General features: G+C 34.5%; 1 protein-coding gene across 5 annotated transcripts in view; it reads left to right on the forward strand.

Annotated features, from left to right (window-relative positions):
- The window catches only part of COL4A5 (collagen type IV alpha 5 chain), a 244,877-nt gene that overhangs the window by 199,835 nt on the left and 23,730 nt on the right, over positions 1–21,312 (forward strand). For all 5 annotated transcript variants that reach the window (XM_027054965.2, XM_053201532.1, XM_053201530.1 and 2 more), the window contains 6 exons: positions 165–304; positions 14,895–15,021; positions 18,048–18,128; positions 18,764–18,862; positions 19,417–19,467; positions 20,913–21,098. In XM_027054965.2, coding sequence (XP_026910766.1) covers positions 165–304; positions 14,895–15,021; positions 18,048–18,128; positions 18,764–18,862; positions 19,417–19,467; positions 20,913–21,098 — 684 coding nt within the window. The remainder of the gene's footprint in view (positions 1–164; positions 305–14,894; positions 15,022–18,047; positions 18,129–18,763; positions 18,863–19,416; positions 19,468–20,912; positions 21,099–21,312) is intronic.

Genomic DNA, 21,312 nt, shown 5'->3' on the forward strand with positions numbered 1-21,312 from the left:
AAAGTAGGCTTTTAAATAATCCTAGTTATAAAGGATTATTTTTAACTCAGAATTTGCAGAGTTCTTTTTTAAAAAAATCTTTTCCCTTGGTCATATGCATCATAGATATGCCATAAATAAAGAATATTTTGTAAAAAAAAATGCATGTTACATGTGTTCAACAGGCCCTCAGGGTGTGAAAGGGTCTCCTGGACCTCCTGGAGTTCCTGGACAACCTGGCTCCCCAGGATTACCTGGACAGAAAGGAGAAAAAGGTGATCCTGGTATTTCAGGCATTGGTCTTCCAGGTCTTCCTGGCCCAAAGGTAATTCTACTCCATGCATATGCCTGAGCAGATGTGGTTTTTTTTAAATACTGTGCTCATTCCTAATTCTTCATTAAACAAACTATAGAATAACATGGTATATTCTAGAAATTCATTCCTTCTGTTTTCTCTTATATTGTAAGGAGATACTTGTAGGGTTTGTAGCCAATCCAAAAAGAGGGGGAGACATTCTGATTTCTTTGTTTCCCCTCTATCTTAATCTCTGAGTATATTTCAGTAAACCAAAGGCGTATTTTTTTCCTTTTTAGTGACAGAATTGTTGATCTGTATCCTAATATTATTATAAAGTAATATGAAGAGACTTATATAAACAAAGTAACTTATGCAATTAATGAAAGTGCTGTAGTATTCCTAACTGCATATCAGAGGTAGTGCTCTTAAAACAGTTTTACATGCCCCTCTGTGCCCCTAGTCAGTGTGAAAACTTTGGTAGTGTTTCTCCACCAATCAAATTTAGGATGTGTTTTAGAATCATTGGACTCAGCAAATATTTGATAACTGCTTAATTCCATGTAAAAAGGTGATAGGTCCTACTCATTTGGGGAAGTACTTTTTAGCCAGGAGAGATGCATACATTGTCTATTATATATGTTACAGATGTTTTCTCCTAGTCAATTGTTTGTGTTATAATATTGTTTAATCATTCAGTCAGACTACAAAGCTAGGAAGTATTAGAAAAAGAATGGTGTTACTAAACTTGCATGGAATTAATGAAAATTCCCACTGAGATATGAATTTACTGAATAATGTTTTTTTTTCCTTTTAAGCTGTCCTTTTTATTTTTTAATTTTTAAAAAAATTTCTTATTTTTAATTTTAATTCCAGTATGATTACATACAATGTTATATTGGTTTCAGGTGTACAGTGTAGTGATTCAACATTTCCATACAAAACCCCATGCTCATCACAAATGCCCTCCTTAATCCCTGTCACCTATTTAACCCATCCCCACACATATCCTTTATGGTAAACATCTGGTTGATCTTTATATTTAAAAGTCTGTTTCTTGCTTTGTCTCTTTTTTTGTTGTTGTTCAATGATTTTACTCATGTGGAATTTGATCATTTCTTTTTAACAGTATACAAAAAGATTTTAGTTTGTGTAGTCAATCAACTTATTGTAAGAGATAATCAAGAGAAATCTCTGCATATTAACTATAGATTACCAGTGTAAAGTCTACTGAAAGGATTCTGAATTTTTCTGTTGTATTTAAATTTTACCTGCAATACATGACAACATTAAAAAAGTAATAATAATACAGACATGTCAAGGGTAAAAGTGAAAATCTCCTTCATAACATATATTCTTTATTCCATTCCCTTCCCTATAGAAATCCACTGATAATAGTTAGTGTGTAAATTTGAATCCCTTGCTATACATTTTTTATGTATGTATACAAAATTTTGTTTTGTTTTTTCTACACATATTGTATGTGTGTAGAATTATAGAATACATGCTATCCTATATTTGCTTTATCATTTATATCTTTTAATCTTTTTTAATATATATTAGACAATTTTTGTTGTCATTGTACATTATTTTTAATATTTGCATGATATTCTGTTGTTGCAAATAATATCATAGTGAATATTCTTAGACATATCTGTGGACATATGTATAATTAATTATACTGTATAGATTCCTGAAAGTGTCTAGGTCAAAACATAAGTACATCTAGATTTTTGTCTTATAAAGTTTTATATTAATAGTAACCAATAAACTTGATTTTAAAAATCAAGCAGTATGAAACAATGTGAAACAAGAAGTCCTTTTCCCACACATATACATACCTCAAATTCATAGTTCTTACTATTTTTAATAGTTGTTCACAAAAGACTTTTTAAAATTCTTTTTAATGTCTATTTATTCTTGAGAAAGAGAGAGAGAGAGAGAGGCAGAGAGTGAGCAGCAGAGGGCCAGAGAGAGAGGGAGGCACAGATTCTGAAGCAGGCTCCAGCTTCTGAGCTGTCAGCACAGAGCTCAACATGCGGCTTTAACTCACTAACTGCAAGATCATGACCTGAGCCAAAGTCAGACACTCAACCAACTGAGCCACCCAGGTGCCCCCAGAAAAGACATTTTATGCACATGTAAGCATGTATGTATGATAGGTATTTCATCAATTTTATTTTATTTTATTTTTTTAATATTTTTAATGTTTATTTATTTTGGGAAGAGAGAGAGACAGACAGTGTGAGTGGGGGAGGGGCAGAGAGCAGGAGACACAGAATCCAAAGCAGGCTCCAGGCTCCGAGCTGTCAGCACAGAGCCTGATGCAGGGCTCAAACTCACAGACTGTGAGATCATGACCTGAGCCCAAGTTGTATGCTCAACCGACAGAGCCACCAGTATTTTATCAATTTAAGACTCTATTTTTTATATTCAAAATCTCTGATATTGAGGTTCATCTTACAATGGAAAGCATCTTACAATTATAATTGGAAGCATTTTTCCTCAGTTACTGATTCATGAAATGATGCTGCATCTTTCAAATACAGGTATCTTATATTTTTATTTACACCAAAAAAAATTCATACTATATATCTGCTCTGGACCTAGCTATCATAACTTAATAAATTTTAGCAAACTGTCTTTATTAGCCCATAAATAAATGCCTCATTATTTTTCATAATTATATAATATATTTTGCGTGTGGGTTAGCCATAAATAGTTTAACCTATTATGAATACTGAATTGTTTCTATATATTCATGATTAGAAACATATGTTGCTCTGAAGATTCTTACCCATGTCTCACATACATATCTTAAGATTATTTGGTAAATATTACCACAGAATAAATTCTAAGTAGAGTTGTGGGAACTCATCATATATATATGCCTTTGTAATTTTGATAGTTACTGACTAATTTTTTCTTAAATATCACTACTGCTTTATACTGTCTTGATCAGTGTAAGAAATTTTCTATTTTCTCTTCATTTTACAAATATTGGGTACTATCAGTCATTCTAATTTTGTTAGTTTAAAAGGTGAAAAGTGGAGTATCATTGTTGAAATTTGAATTTTCCTAATTAGAAATGATATTTCTTATGCTTATATCTCCTCTACAAATTGTCTATTCATGTTCTTTCGTCATTTTTGGGAAGGGATTTGGTTGTATATTTCCTATTGATTTCTACAAGTACTTTATAATGATGCATCCATTGTCTATTATATGTGTTGCAAATATTTTCTCCCAGTCATTTGTTTGTCTTATAACCTTGTTTACTGTTCATTTATCATGTAGAGTTTAAAATTTTTACATAGGCAAATGTTATACTCATTTATTGGTTCATTCATTCAAAAAATACCTATTGAGTGTATATGAGGTTCCAGGTACTGTTTTAGGTGCTGGAGATAGAAAATGAATGAACCAAACTCACTGCCTGCATGGAGCTGACATCTATTCAATAAACAAATGAGTTATTCAATAAACAAATGAGTGTGTTAGAAGGTATGGCAAAAGTTAAGTGAGGCTTGGGTATAGGAATTGCTGAGAATTGTTACATTTTGAAATAGAGTAGTAAGGGAAAACTGCTCTAATAACAGCTGATCAAGCGACATGCAGTGAGGGAATGAGTCATTCGAAGACCCTGACGTGGGAGCGTACCTGACATGTCTGAGGTACATAAACGTGACTAGAGTGGATTAAGCAGAGTGAATGAGGTGAAACTAAGTAGGTGATGAGATTAGGTGGGTAATGGGAGATAGATTATCTAGAGCCCTTGTGGATCATAGTAAGGGATTTTACTACTGAATGAAATGGGGGAGTGACTGGAAGGAGTAACATGATTGTACTTAAATTTAAAAATATATCATAGCTCCTATTTTGGAACCAGATCACAGAGGAATAAGGATGAAAACAGACCAGTTATAACACTATTTAAATAATACAGACCTGATATCTTGATGGTTTGGATCCAGGGCAAGCCAGAAAGATTTGTTTATGGAATATGGGAGGAGAGATATCATGGATGACTCTAAAGTTTTTTTCCTAAGGTACTGGAACAATGGAGTTGCTACATACTGAGACAGGAGAGATGTGGGGAAAGAGATTTAGTGGGAAAGATCAGAAGCATAATCTTCTAATTGTTATAAAAACTCCTATATCCTAATATTATAAAAATAGACCTATGTCTTTCTTCTATACTGCATGATTTTGTTCTGTATATTTATATCTTTAATCCATTGGCTTTTTCCATATGTTGTATGAGGTGAGAAGTAGCTTCATTTTTTTCCAAATTAGATATCCAGATAACCCAACTCCATTTGTTTGGAGTAAAGTCTCCATTCTTTACTCATTGATTTGAAATTCCATTTAAATTTTTTTCTAAATGTTTTCCTATATATTTTTTGCTGGGCTGAGCAAATGTTAACATTTATATAATGAAATCAAATTACCATAACTTGTCTCAGAAATTATAATGAATATCAGCAGAAAAACATGTTTCAGTTGGCAAATGTCCATAGTATATTCAACTCTTCAAGCAAGAGGCTAACTTTTAGTTTCTTTCTCTATGCAGCCTTCAAGCAAATTCTAAACTAAATTTGGATACTTTCAGAGCTGATAAAACAAAGAAATCATGTATTTGAAGTAGCCTGTTGTTATTTTATCATATAATGGTGACACACTGAAAAATAAGATTTTATAGCTCATTTCTACCAGATGCAGGCAGTCCTTCGCACAGTTCTGATATGCACAAAATTTGTTGCCACAATTTATTTAAATGACATGAGTCCACAACAACATGGTTCAAACTCAAGCTACCATGGTATGTTAGCTTTTCAATCCATCAATCTATAAATCACTATATAAATAACAGTTATGTATCATGATCAGTGAACAATTATTTCACTTCTTTCAAATTGAATCAGTCATTAATCACTGTGAATCTGATATTCTCTTAATGCCCTGGTAGCAAAGCATGTAGTTGTGTTGCCTTTTTGCCTCTCATTGATAAACCAATGTGAAATTTTAAAAAGACGGATACTCAAAGGGAAAAATTAACCAACAGAAATGAAAGTGTAGCAAAAAAAAAAAAAAATGGAAAATGGCAACACTGGAATGTTGACACTGACACCATTAACAGATTTTAGACTTTAGAAGTTAGAGACTTTAGAGGTGTAGACACGGAAGTTTGTGAAAGAAAACTTAGCAATATATGACTTTTCTCTTTACATGTATAACTTACATGAAGAGAGATTTTAAAGTTGTGAGAAAAGTTTTTAAAGGTCATGGAACAATCATATTTTTCTCATTAATTATGAAGACCTCTTTTCATGGTTTCAGCTTGCATCTTCATTTTTGTTGTTCCATACTATTGTGCAAAGTGAGTAGTGCCTATGTTATAAAGAAAGAGTAGAATTAACATTTTAGGAGATGTAATAGTATTATTGGGGGATGGCAAGCATAAGAAAGAATTCTATAATTAGTGAGTTGCTAAGAAACAAGGATAGTGGTGGGGCAGTACAAGATGGAGGCATAAGAAGATCCTGAACATACCTCTTCTCATGGACAAAACAAATCTATAGCTACATAGAGAACACTTAATTCCCTCTGAAAAAGACCCGAAAACTAACTGAACAGCTTTTTTCACAACAAATAGTAAAAGGGCCACATAGTGGTTAGCAGAGGCAGAGATACTGACTCATCCAAAACCCTACCCCTGCCATGATGACCCACAATCAGAAGGGATCCCACATATCTGGAGCTAATCCCTGAGAAATGAGGGATTCATGCCCCACATCAAGCATGCTAACCCCTGGGGCCTGTAACAGGGAGACAATCCTGCAAAACATCTGGCTTTGAAGATCAAAGGAGCTTACATCCAAAGGGCTGTCGGGAACTGAAACACCTTTCTTAAAGAGCTTGCATGCAAACTCACTCACCTTAGGAAGCAGTGAAAAGGCAACAGTTTGAAAAATGTCTACACTATATGCGAAGGAGATTCATTTGCTAGTATTAAAACATCTGCCAGAGGGGCAGGAGCACGTTGGACCTCTCTCCAGGGTTGGAAGTGCTGGCAGTCACCATTTTTGTACTCTCCCTCTACGTTGATAGTGCTGGCAAGTGTGACCTAGCTTTGCACTCTCCCATTACCCCACTAAAGATGGCTGGCAAGCACCAGCCCTAGATTCTCCTTCATCCCTGCAAAAGTCAAGAGTGACACGCCAGTTCTGTGCTCTTCAGTGGCCCCCACAAAAACCTGCAGGTGCACGCAGTCCATACTGGGGTCACTCCGTAGTCATCTGGCTCTGGTGGCCAGGGGGCATGAATTCCTGAATCCCACAAAACTAATAATCAGACAGACAGTTCTTGGCATGCTACCATCACCAGGGGCCTACACAAACAGCAGACTAAACCAAACCCCCAGTCTGTCTGTGAAAAGGGACTTGCCTTGGAGCTTCAGCCTGAGGGGCAGACTTAAAGTTTGCCATACACGTGGGGGCACCTGGGTGGCTCAGTCAGTTAGGCGTCTGACTTCAGCTCAGGTCATGATCTCGCAGTTCGTGAGTTCAAGCCCCACGTCGGGCTCTGTGCTGACAGCTCAGAGCCTGGAGCCTGCTTCAGATTCTGTATCTCCCTCTCTCTCTCTCTGCCCTCCTCTGTCCCCTCTCTCTCTCTCTCTCTCTCAAAAATAAAATAAATGTTAAAAAAAAGTTTGTCATACATCTGGAGGCTACAAGTGTGCTCTCAGGGAATGTAGGCTGGAGGATACCATCTTTGCATTCTTCCTCAGCCTTGCTACAGTTTGCTGGTACCTCCCAGAAAGGAACTGATACATTTGCCTAAAGCCCTGATTTTTGCAACACCTCCAGTTCCACCTGGTGTGCAGGCCAGCAGGGTTTACTATTGTGATATCACAGGACTATATATATTTGCGTACTTTTAAAGCTTCTGCCTGAGGATATGGCTTCCAATCAGCCTGAAACTAGGTGCTGACTTGAGATTCCTCCCTTTAGAACACTGAGAGGTCTTGGCACACCATCAGCAGCCAGTACATGTCAAGAGTAAATTTGGCTGCTTAGACAGTTACAAAGGTTTGAGAGACAACAAAGAACAAGGGCTAAGGTTGACCAATAAATTGAATCTTTTACAAAAGGCTACTCCTTCAAGACCAGGAGAAGTAGCTGTTTTGCTGAAGAATACAATAACAGAATTGAAAAATATACATACAGGAGGGGTGGAAGAGCAGACTACATGAAGCACAATAAAGTGATCTAGAAGACAGGGCAGTGGAACTCACCCAAACAGAACATCAAAAAAGGAAAAAATATATACTGAAAAGTAAAGATGGCTTAAGGGAATTATGAGACAACATAAATCTCAATAACATTTGAATTATAGGGGTCCTAGAAGAAGAGAGAGAGAAAGGAGAAGGAAATTTGTTTAAAGAAATAATACCTGAAAACCTCCCTAATCTGAGGAAGGGAACATTCAGATCAAGAAAACCCACAGAGGCCCAAATAAGGTGAACCCAAAAAGATCAACACTAAGACACATTATAATAAAATTGTCAAAAGTTAAAGAGAGAATCTTAAAAGCAGCAAAGGGAAAACCCCTGCTATGTACAAGGGAACCCCAATAAGACTATAAGCAGATTTTTCAGCAGAAGTTTTGTAGGAGAGAAGAGGATGGAACAATTCAAAATCCTGAAAAGAAGAAACTTCCAAAAAAGAATACCCTCCCCAGCCAACTTATCATTCAGAGTTGAGGGGGAGATAAAGACTTTTCCAGACAATCAAAAGCTAAAAGAGTTCATTACCACTAAACTGACTTATAGGAGATATTAAAAAGGTACATCTTTAAGCTGAAAAGAAAGTGCATTAATTAGTGACAAGAAAACATGTGACTGTATAAATCTCAAAGGTGAAAATAAATACATAGTAAAGGTAGTGGGTTAATTACTTACATATCTAGTATGAAAGTTAAAAGACAAAAGTAGTAAAAATAACTGTACAATAATCAGTTAAGGGACGCACAAAATGAGAAGATGTAAAATGTGATATCAAAAACATAAAATCAGTGGGGAGTAAAAATGTAGTTTTGAATTGTGTTCAAACTGAAGTTGCTGTCAACTTAAAATAGATTTTAGTATATCTAGGTTGTTATAGGTGCACCTCATGGTAATCACAAAGCACAAACCTATAATAGAAAAACAAAAGATAATTAGAAAGCGATATAATAATAACACTAAAGAAAGTCATCAAACCACAACAGAAGAGAGCAAAAGAAGGAACAGAGAGGAACTACAAAACATCCAGAAAACAGTTAACAAAATGTCAATAGGTGCATGCCTATCAATAATTACTTTAAGTATAAATCGACTAAATTCTTCAATCAAAAGACATTGTGTGATGATTTTTAAAAAGACCTAGTTATGGTTCCTCAGTGGCTCAGTTCATTAGGTGTCTGATTCTTGATTTCAGATCAGGTCATGATCTTGTGGTTCATAAGATTGAGCCCCATGTCAGGCTCTGTGCTAACAGTGCAGAGCTTGCTTAGGATTCTTAATCACCTCTCTCTACCTCTCCCCCGCTTGTACTCACTCTTGCTTTCTCTCTCAAATAATAAATAAATAAATAAATAAATAAATAAATAAATAAATAAACAAACAAACCCAGTTATATGCTGCCTACAGGAAATTCACTTCATGTGTAAGGACACACAGAGACGGAAAGTAAAGGGTTGGAAAAAAGATACTCCACATAAATGGAAACCAAAAGAAAGCTAGGGTAGCTATACTTATACCACAGAAAATAGACTTTAAAAGAAAGATAGTATTAAAAGACAGGGGCATTACACAACGATAAAGTGACCACTCTAACAAGAGGATATAATATTTGTAAATATTTATGCACCCAACATAGTGGCACCTAAATAAATAAAGCAAATATTTACAAACCCAAAGGGAAAAATTGACAGCGATATAATAATAGTATGGGACTTCAATATAGCACTTGCATCAGTAGATAGTTTATCCAGACAGAAAATCAATAAGGAAACATCTACCTTAAATTACACCAAATGAACTTAATATATATAGAACTTTCCATCCCAAAACAACAGAATACATTCTTCCCAAATGCACATGGAACATTCTCCAAGGTAGTTCATATGTTGGGCTACGAAACAAGTCTCAGTAAGTTTAAGAAGATTCAAATCGTATCAAGCATCTTTTCTGAATGCCACATAGTGGCATGAAACTGAAATCAACTACAACAAAAGATGAAAAAGAAACCCACAAATAAGTGGAGATTAAACAACATGCTACTGAACAACCAGTAGGCCAATGAAGAAATCAAAGGAGAAATTAAAGAACACCTTGAGAAAAGTGAAAATGGAAATACAGCTTACCAGAATATATGATGTGAAGGAAAAGCTGTTCTAAACGGAAAGTTCATAGTGATACAGGCCTACCTCAAGAAACAAGAAAAATCTCAAACTAAATTTATACCTAAAGGAACTAAAAGAAGAAAAACAAATGCAGTTCAAAGTTAGAAGGAAGGAAATTTAAAACGTCAAAGTACAAATAAATAAAATAGAGACTAAAAAGACATAAAAAAAAGATCAGCGAAACTAAGAGCTGGTTCTTTGAAAAGATAAGCAAAATTGACAAACCTTTAGCTAGACTCGCCAAGAGAGGGCTCAAATAAGTAAATTAAATAAATAAAATCAGAAATGAAAGAAGGATTTACAACTGATACCACAGAAATACAAAAGATCATAAAATACTATTATGAACAATTATATGTCAACAAATTGGAGAGCCTAGAAGCAATGAATAAATTCCTAGAAATATACAGCCTTCCCAGACTGAATCAAGAAATATTAGAAAATCTGAATAAACCAATTACTAGTAAAGAGATTGAATCAGTAATCAAAAAAGAAGGAAAAAAAGAAAACCTCCCAGTAAAGTCCAGAGCTAGACATCTTCACGGATGAATTCTACCAAACACTTAAAGAAGATTTAATACATATCCTTCTCAAAATTCTCCAAAAAATTGAAGAAGAGAGAACACTTTTGAAGTCATTTTATGAGCATTACACTGATACCTAAACCAGATAAGGACACCACAAAAAAAAAAAAGCAAAAAAATTACAGGCCTGTATACCTAATAAACAGATGTAAAAGTCTTCAACAAAATATTAACAAAGTAAATGAAACAATACAACAGCAATTAAAAGGACCATATACCATGCTCAAGTGAAACTTATTCCAGAGATGCATGAATGGTTTACATCTACAAATCGATCAATATGATACATCACATTAACAAAATAAAGGATGAAAATCATATGATCATCTCAATAGATGTAGGAAAGATATTTGACAAAATTTAACATCCATTTATGATAAAAACTCAACAAAGTGGGTACAGAGGAATTTACCTCAACATAATATGGGTCGTATATTAGAAGCCCATAGCTACCATCATACTCAATGGTGAAAAGTTGAAAGTTTCTCCTCTAAGATTAGAAACAAAACAAGGATGCTTATTTTTGCCACTTTTATTTAAGATAGCGTTGGAAATCCTAGCTAGAGCAAGAAAGCAAGAAAAAGCAATGAAAGATATCCACATTGGAAAGGAAGGAGTAAAAGCTGTCACTATTTGCAGACAAATATATGTATACATATGTATGTATATTTATACATTGTACTTATATTTATAAAAGACCCTAAAGTCTCCAACAAAAAATGTTAGAGCTATTTAAAAAATTCAGGAAAGTCACTGAGTACATAATCAGCATTCAAAAGTCTGTTGTATTTCTATATACTAACAAGAAACTATCAGAAAGAGAAATTAAGGAAACAGTTCCTTTAGAATTGCATTAAAAATAATAAAATACTTAGGAGTAAATTTAACCAAAGAGATGAAAAACCTACACTGTGAAAATGATGACATTGACGAAAGATTGAAGACACAAATATGAAGATATTCTATGCTCATGGATTGGAATAATTAATATTGTTAAAATTTTCATATTACCCAAAGCAATATATAGATTCATTGCAATCCTTTTCAAAATCCCAATGGCATTTTCAAAGAAATGAACAATCTTAAAATTTGTATAGAACCACAAAAGATTTTGAATAGCCAAAGCAATCTTGACAAAGAACAAAGCTGGAAGTATCACACTCTCTGATTTCAAACTATATTACAAACCTGTAGTAATCCAAACAATATGGTATTGGCATAAAAACAAACATAGGTCAGTGGAATAGAATAGAGAACCCAGAAATAAACCCACACAAATATAGTCAATTAATTTATGATGAAGCAAGATTATACAATGTGGAAAACAGTCATTTTAATAAATGGTGTTGGGAAAACCTACAGCCACAGGCAAAAGAATGAAACTAGACCACTACCTTATACCATATACAAAAATTAACTGAAAATGGGTTAAAGATTTAAATGTAAAACTTGAAACCATAAAACTAGAAGAAAACAGGCAAGTTCCTTGACCTTCATCTTGGTGATGTTTTTCTTGTGTTTTGAAAAGCAAAGGCAACAAAAGCATAATAAACAGGTGGGACTACATCAAACTGATCTGCACAGCAAAGGAAATCATCACGATAAGGAGTTAATATCCAAACTGTGCAAAGAACTCATACAATCGATACTAAAAATGAAACAAAGAATACAACTAAAAATTACCAGAGCAACTGAATAGACATTTTTCCAAAGAAGGCATACTAATGACCAACCGGTACATGAAAAGGTACTTAAATCACTAATAATCAGGGAAATGCAAATCAAAACCACCATGAGGGCACCTGAGTGGCTTAGTCTGTTAAGCATCCAGCTCTTGATTTCAACTGAGGTCATGATCTCACGATTAGGTTCTTAAGATCCAGCACTGGACTGGGTCAGGCTGGTGCTGACAGCACAGAGCCTGTTTGGGATTCTCTCTCTCCTCTCTCTCTGCTCTTCCCCCTACCTCTAAATAAATAAATAAATAAATAAATAAATAAATAAATAAATAAATAAAACAAATGAGATATCACTTCACACCTGGTAAAATGGCTACTATCAAAAAGACACATTTCAGCAAGTGTTGGCAAGATGGGGAGAAAAGGGAATCCTTGTGCACTGTTGGTGAGAATGTAAATTGGTGCAGCCACTATGAAAAACAGTATGGAGGTTCCTCAAAAAAATATAAATAGAAGTACCATGGGTATTTATCTAAGAAAATGAAAACACTAATTTGAAAAGATATATGCATCCCTCTGTTCGTGACAGCATTATTTACAATAGCCAAATCAAGTGTCCATTGGTATATGAATGGATAAAGAAAATATGAGATTAAATGACTAAACAAAATATGGGATATATATATACAATGGGATATTATTGAACCATATAAAAGAATGAAGTCTTGCCATTTGTGACAACATGGATGGATCTTGAGGCCACTATGCTAAGTGAAATAAGTTAGAGAAAGACAAATACCCTATGATTTAACTTGTACGTGGAATCTAAAAATAGACAATTTTTTTTTCAAAATGAGCTAATAAATACAGAGAACAAAGTTGTGGTTGCCAGAGATGGGGATGGAGCATTGGAGAGTGGGTAAAATGCATGAAGGAGGTTAAAAAGTACAAACTTATAACGTACAACACAGTGACTATAGTTAATAGTGTGTCGTATATTGAAAGTTGCTAAGAGAGTAAACTTTAAAGGTTTTTATCCCAAGAACAAAAAAATTTGTAACTATGGTGATTGATGTTAACTAGACTTATTATGGTGATCATTTCACAATATATACAAATATCAAATTGTGTTGTACACCTGAAACTAATATAAGGTTATATGTCAATTTTGTCTAAATGAAAAAGAACTATATCAAGGAATGACATTTGAAGCAATGTAGATAATTGTGGTTTAAGTCTATTCGAGTCATGTCTTGCTTCTGTTTTGTAATAAAATCTTCTCTTCTCAGAGTGATTTACAGGATTTTTGTCCAGTATGTTTTTGAATACAAAAACAGTTTTGAAGCTCATTGTTTTCTCTGCAAGTTTGTGAATAATAAAAATTTAGATAAAACTTAAACTAGCAACTTTTAGTCCTTTTCAAAAGCCCTGGTAAAACATTTACTTTCCTTTTAGAATTTAAAGTAGGGTCATAGAGTGGTGAAAAGAATTGTAGGGGGGAACCAAGTGCTGGTTGAAATTATAGATTGTAGAATTTCACATACTTTATCATAAATCATCAAGTGCTCATGTACTGCCTTTCAGGTTTGCCATTAGCAAATAATTGGAATATTCTTCCTGCTTTTTATTTTGATATATAAATGTCATTGGTTCATGAATAGTAAGAAGAATTATGGTAGTTTATTCAAAGTTTTTCTGTGTAAATACCTAAGACAGAACCAGTTCAATCCAAAATTTAATTGTATAGTATTATGTGTGCAAAAATGTGCCAGATGTTTGATTTATAGAAGCTCAGACCAAAATACATATATTTCCAGCCTAGTGGGGTTGTAAGGAGAAAAGGAATTAGTTGAAAAAGCTTTTACCATAATGCAGAATCATTTGAGTCACAAATAGATGATCTTAGTCACCTAGACAAGCATAAGCACTAAATGGAGAAGGAGGTATTCAGTAGATGATGTTGAACACTGACACTTTGTTGGAGAGGTCATGATATTCATGAGCAGAGCAGTGGACACTGGTAGACTTAGTTATAGCATGTTCTCATTGTTATTGGGAAAAAGTTGTTTTAATTGTGAAAGTGGATATGAATTCTTAGACTCTATTAGAAGGAAACATAGTGCAAAAGTTCACTAACCAAAAATGGTTACATATGAGTTGTCTTTAACCACAGAGAAATGTTCAGTGTTGTTGAAGAGTCAAGACATGCATATGTGAAGCCATTATTGATTTGACAGAATAAGAACCTGCCATACATTCTTAGCATGAGCTTTCTTTGTTCTGGAAAGCTTCATGGAATATATGAGATTTCAGATGTTCACTGAAGATTTGATAGACGTATGTATGTGTGGACTAAGTTTACTTTTTGCAGTAGAACCTACTTGTAACCACTGTTTGACATGCTTATTGTAAGCAGTGAATTCCATTTTAGCATAGTAGGGATAATGATCAAAGGTTCAAATGAGACAATCTGGATCCAAATGCAGATTCCACAACTTATTAGTTGCAACTCTGTAAAATGGGATAATAATGGTGTATTTCTTATAGGCTTGTTAGGGATTAATGAGAAAATACATCTACATATTGTGGAAATAGCATGATCTCTGGAGTCTAACAGACCTTGGCTCAAATTCTAATTCTGCCACTTGCTAGAGACATTAGGCACCTGAGTTCTCCAAGATTCAGTTTTCTCATTTATAAATGGAGATGATAAAGCCTAACTCAAAGATCTGTTGTGATGATTAAACAAAGCATTTTCAAGTTAAATTTCTACAAGTGATTAAAGAAAGCACTTTCTGTAAAGCACTTAGAGTGACTGACATATAATAAAAGCTCTATAAATAATGTTATGTTGTTATACAATCTAAGTCATGTAGAGACTCAGTTTTATCTTCTTATTCATGGCTTTAGGGTGAACCTGGTCTGCCCGGATATCCAGGAAACCCAGGAATCAAAGGTTCTATGGGAGATACTGGTTTGCCTGGATTACCAGGGACCCCTGGAGCAAAAGGACATCCAGGCCTTCCTGGATTCCCTGGTAATATACCTTTTCTTGAATGCTTCCTTATATCCTTCCTTATCTAGTATAACCTGTGTTGCAGAGCAACTTCTTATTTGACAGATCTCTATTTCCCAATCAGACACTGACTAGCAACATAATCTTGAACTAGCTCTTTATCTTCTCTTTGCCCAAATTTATTTCTGTATAAAATGAGAATGAGTATTACCAACTCAGTAGGACAATATCCTGTGAGCAGAGAGACTGTTTGGTAGAGCATTTTTCAACCTTTGACTGTTAGCCACAAGTCAATTAAGAAGCCTGACTTTTTGTAGGTGATAATGTACACTATCAAACCTTAGCCTGCTGCTGATTTCTCTTAGAAAGTTGTACTCAGGCACACAGTTGGGTGGCACACAGTGGTAGAACACTTGTTCCACACACTTGGGTGGAACACAGTGGTAGAACAGTTGTTCAGTTCATTTATATGACAACGACTGAGTCATGAAAGCAAAGGGACTTAGCACTATAATCAAGTAGGTAGCCTAAACTAGATTGTTAATACTATCTTCTCTGTTTATGCTTGTATTTAATTTGTTCGTTTGTTTGTCTTTTGGATTTCACAGTGGCATGGATGGAGTGGGCCTTTGGTTATCTTTTCCTTAACCTTCTATTGAAGTATAACGTAGAGTAAAATATACAAGACTATATGCAAGACTATAGATGAGTTTTCACCGGGGTGTGTGTGTGTGTGTGTGTGTGTGTGTGTGTGTATACACCCACCATACATATCAAGATATAAAATAGTTCCCGCACCCCATAAAGTTTACCCATGCCTCTTCACAGTGAAACCACCCCTGCCAAGGTAACCACTGCTATGATTTCTATCACCATCAATTAATCTGGCCTGTTTTGGGAATTCATATAAATGGAATCATACAGTATATATCTTTGTGTGTGGCTTCTTCCACTTATGTCTGTAAGATTCATTTATCTTGTTGCATGTGTCAGTAGTTTGTTTTTTTATAATTGCTCTGTAACCTTCCATTGAATAAATACATAATAATCAATTACCCATTCTCCTGTTGAAGGACTTTCAGGCTGTTTCCAGTTTGGGACTATTAAAAAAAGATGCTATTAACATTCTTTGACGTGTCTTTTCATGGACATATATACTCATTTCTCTTAGTAACTTAGTAGTAGAATTACTGAATCATAGAGTAGGTAGACATTTAGCTTTAATAGTTTTCCTGCTACTAGGAAGGAAGTTTTAGCTTTTAGCCAGTTGTCCAAAGTGGTTTTATAAATTATAGTCCAACCTGCAACATTTGAAATGTTCCTGGGTGGCTTCTAGTGGCTTGTCGTGCTTATATTGTGGTTAGTACTTTGTGTTGTGAAATATCCAGTTGTCCATGTCCTCACCTCATTTGGTATTGTCAGTCTTTTAATTTTAGCTATTCTGGTGAGTACATAGGGAGTCTTTTTTTCAACATTAGATGTTCAAATGTATTTATTTATTTTAATATAATTTATCGTCAAGTTAGCTAACATACAAAAAGAAGCGTCTCATTGAAGTTTTCATTTACAGTTTTTAAATGAATGACAATGTTAAACACCTTTCCATATACTTATTGACCATTTGGGTAGCATCTTTTTGAAATGCTTGCTCCATGTTTTTTGCTCACATTTATTGGGTTGTTTGCCCTTTTCTTCTAATTGATTCAGAGCCCTTCTTTATATATTCTGGATGTGAGTCTTTGTCAGATGCATGTATTATAAGTATGTTCTTTCTGTCTCAAATTTGCCTTTCATTCTCAATGCTGTTGCGTGATGAACAAAAGTTGTTAATTTTAATAAAGTCCAGTTTATTAATTTTCTTTCATAGTTAGTGCTTTTTGTATACTGAATTATTCAACAAATATTTTCCTATTTGGGTTTATGGAAATATCCTTTTATTTTTTTGTAACATTTAATGTTTAAGCTTTTATATTTAGGTTTGGTTTGTCTCAAATAAAAATATTTTTATGGTATGAAGTAGGGGTCAAGGTTCATTTTTTTCCATACAGATATTCAATTGCTCCACACGTTTTTTTTTCTTTTAAAGAACCTGAGATCTTCTGTTCTGCTCATCAAAAGACATCATTAAGGAAATGCATAGGGAAGCCACAGACTAGGAGAAAATACTTGCAAAACATGTATCTGACAAATGACTGATATCTGGGATATATAAAGAACCTCTACAATTCAATAATAGCAAGATAAACAGTCCACTTTTTTTAAATGGGGAAAACTTTGAAAAGATGTTTCACAAAAGAAGATATGTGGATGGCCAATAAACACATGAAAAGGTGATTAGTATTATCAGCTATTAGAGAAATGCAAACTAAAACCACAATGAAGTAGCAGTTTATTCCTATCAGCATGGTTATTATTAAAGCAACTGATATCACCATATGTTGTACAAGGATCTGGAGCAACTAGAATTCCCAAACATTGCTGTGAGCATCAAATGGTTTGGCAGGTTGTTTTTTTGTTTGTTTGTTTTTTGTTTTTTTATAAGACACACCATATACCTACTCTGACTCAGCAGTTCCATTCCTATCTAGGTATTTACCCAAGATATGTTAAGACATGTCCACAAAAATACTGGTCCAGAAATATTCATAGCAGTGTTACTTCATAATAGCTAAAAACTGGAAGTAGACCAGGTTTCCATAAAGATAGATATTCGTAATACATAAAACCTGACAAATGTCTGACAAATACCCAAATGTCTGACAGTAGATGAATGGATTAAAAAATTGGTATATTCATACAATAGAATCCTATCAATTCTACTACTGTAATGTTGTGGTAATTATTTTTATTATGAATATATAGTAATGCCATGCTTGGATAAATAAGTTTAAAACTTATAATTATTCTTAAAAATATTACAAACATCAGAATCTTTCTTTTTTTCCTATTCACTGTTTTTTTTGCTAATACTATAAATTGTGAGTTTGAGTTGTAATTCTTAACACAATGCAGATTTTCTTTTATTATTAAATTGAACTCTACTTTAGGAACCCCAGGACTTCCTGGACCAAAAGGTATTAGTGGTCCTCCTGGGAACCCTGGCCTTCCAGGAGAACCTGGTCCTGTAGGTAAGCATGAAACCTAAGGATTTGTTGTTCTGTAAAACTAAGGCTCATATTCATTTTGAGAAAGTCAGATCATTTCTGGGAGTTGTGAACATTTTTAAGACAAGGAAACATGGTGATAATTCATTTATTTAGTACCATTTGTTAGGCACAAACTGAACAACTCTTAATAAAAGTTACTTAAAATTATTACTTTGGAACCTTATTTGAGGGGCTCTTTCCAGGGAGAGTTATTTCAAGTATCCTACAATAGTAGAAGCTCTCGTATTTTTTAGAATGGCGAGGTGTAGCACCGTTGTTTGTTTGCTGCATTCTAAAGCAAATTACTCCTCATGGCCCCATCTGAGGCCTATAATGCACCCTGTTTCACTCCCACACCTTGCTCTCCTTGATATTCTACAGCTAGATTAAAATGAGAAACTGAAAATTTTGTGTACTGAATGAATAAGGCTCTTATTCTCATTAGCTTTTATTCTTTAATGCCTCTTTTTCACAAGATTTTGTGGTTTAAAGGGGTGTCTCAGAGGTACTTTGTGGTCATTTGGATAGAACTATTTGAAGCTGGTATGGAAAGAATGGGGAATATGGAAGGAAATGGAATTGGGAAGATAGGTGAAACCTGCTGTACTCTGTTTTAGGTGGTGGCGGTCGTCCTGGGCCACCAGGGCCTCCAGGTGAAAAAGGCAGTCCGGGTCAAGATGGTATCCCTGGCCCAGCTGGACAGAAGGGTGAACCAGGTGCCATATTTATTCATTGTTCCTAATTTTCTAATTTCTTCTTTGTCTTCTTTAACTTTTGCCCTTTTTTCTCCACAATCAACTTATATCTTCTTTCTTAACCTCTAAGCTACTACACACTTTCTCTTCCTAATTACCTTCTTGCACTCTGTACTGAGAATATTACTTCACATTTATCCATCAGGTTGCCTCCTTCTTATGAAAAACTCCATATACTTTCTTTCCAAGTTTTTCATGTGAAGAAGTTACCCAGCTTTTTTCAACTTCTCTGGATGACCTCGTTTCACTATGCAATCTATTTTCCATTTATATATATTATCCATTTATATATATTATATGTATAATATGTGAAGATGTATTTAACACTTATCACAAGTAGAATATATTTTATACAGTTTTCTCATGTTAGAATTGTGATTGCATGTTGGAGATAAATCTTCTGCATGGTTCATATATGTAGTAGCACTTAGTAAAAACCTGAATGGTCCTAAAAAAATTGTCCTTGTTTCATTTATTATTATTTATTTGAGATTTTTTGGTTTATTCTCTGACAGGTCAACCAGGCTTTGGAATCCCAGGACCCCCTGGACTTCCAGGACTTTCTGGTAAACTTTAATAAAACATGCTAAATCAGTCCGTATAAAGAAAATATGTTCCAGCACACTTAATTTTCAATCTTCACCATTTGCTGTTATAAAATGCACATACAATCCCAGAAAACTCAAAGCTCAAGTTCTATCTTAAAGTAGTTATTAATTAAGAATTTAGTATAAAGAATTGTGCTATATAAAAATGCATTCTTAAAGAAATTAACATATAGACATCTCTTCATTACTTTCATCAATAACTGCTGAGGAAATGATATAAAGCACATTTGCACGAAGAAGTAGATTTCACTAAATGTTTTAAAAATCTTTCAGCCAGGGAACACCTGGGTGGCTCAATTGGTTAAACATCCAACTTTTGACTTTGGTTCAGGTTATGATCTCATGGTTCAGATCAAGCCCCACGTTGGGTTCTGTGCAGACTGCCTGACAGCGAGAAGCCTGCTTGGGATTCTCTCTCCCTTTCCCTCTCTCTCTCTGTCTCTCTCTCTCTCTGTCTCTCTTGCAAAATAAATAAATAAATAAAATTTAAAAAAAGGTCTTTCAGTTGGAAAAAAAAAACTACCACTCTTTTATCCCCATGGAAATAAAACCAAGGTAATGTAAGGAAACTTTGTAGGAATATGTACCAATAATAAAAATTGAAAACTCCACATTAATATACATCTTGCATTTTGAGTATGTGCACATATACATCTACTTTCTTGCACTTGTTCTTACTTTCATTGTAAGCACCAGAGAATTAAATGAATGACTGAATGTGTGTACAGGTATGCCTGTTTATTTTCTGAAAGGACCATTGGCTATTCTATGGGGGCTTTTTTCAAACCACAGACATACCTCATAGAAATTCCTATATCCTTCCCATGATCCCAATGTGAAAATTATTACTTTAATGTGCCACTGTTATATCACTTTCAGGCATGTTGGTGGTGTATAAAAAATGTTGAGAACAGTTTGTCTAGATTGGGATTCTAAATTTTGGATAGAATGGTCTTCAGAGACACACAGCAGCCGCTGAAGATCCACGTCTTCATTTGTCTCAAAATTAGTCTCAAAATATTTGTTTAAGGAATTTCCTCCAGCCATCTCTAACCTATTCATGCCAATACTTTAAACTTCTCTAGTTTTTTATTTTTTTATTTTCTCACAGCTACTGATCATGTGATCATTGCTTTGTGCCCTAATACAAAGGGTATCTTTCAGGATCCAAGCTGTAATTGTTTTTATATTTCTATACATACTCTAATAAATATTTCTTATAACAGATTAATATGTTTAATAAAAAGAATGTTTTTAATGGGTTAGGGATTTGGCAGGAGATAGAAATGACCCTTGCACATTCTATTACTTGTTCTAATAAGAATGAATAGATTTAGCCTTACAGGCAAGCCTAATACTCAATATCATTTAATGTGTTCCCTAATGTCACTTTGCTTTCATAGGTCAAAAGGGTGATGGAGGATTACCTGGCATTCCAGGAAACCCTGGACTTCCTGGTCCAAAGGGAGAACCAGGCTTTCAGGGTTTTCCTGGTGTGCAGGGTCCTCCAGGCCCTCCTGGTTCTCCAGGTCCAGCTCTGGAAGGCCCTAAAGGCGACCCTGGGCCCCAAGGTCCTCCTGGGAGACCAGGTATGTACATGAGTGGTGGGGGAATGGTCTATTTATTAGTTAATTTATTTCATTTTGCTGGCAGGTTATTCAGTCCAAAGACTGAATAGGACTTTAGACTCTATAAGAACATCTTACAAGTAAATAGCTTGGTTTATACCTAGCTCCATCTGTTTCTCTGGCATCTAATCATTCTTTTCATTAATGCCTTTCATCATTTACATAAAGTTGAACT

Source organism: Acinonyx jubatus, chromosome X (assembly GCF_027475565.1).
Source record: "Acinonyx jubatus isolate Ajub_Pintada_27869175 chromosome X, VMU_Ajub_asm_v1.0, whole genome shotgun sequence".
Taxonomy (NCBI): Eukaryota; Metazoa; Chordata; class Mammalia; order Carnivora; family Felidae; genus Acinonyx; species Acinonyx jubatus.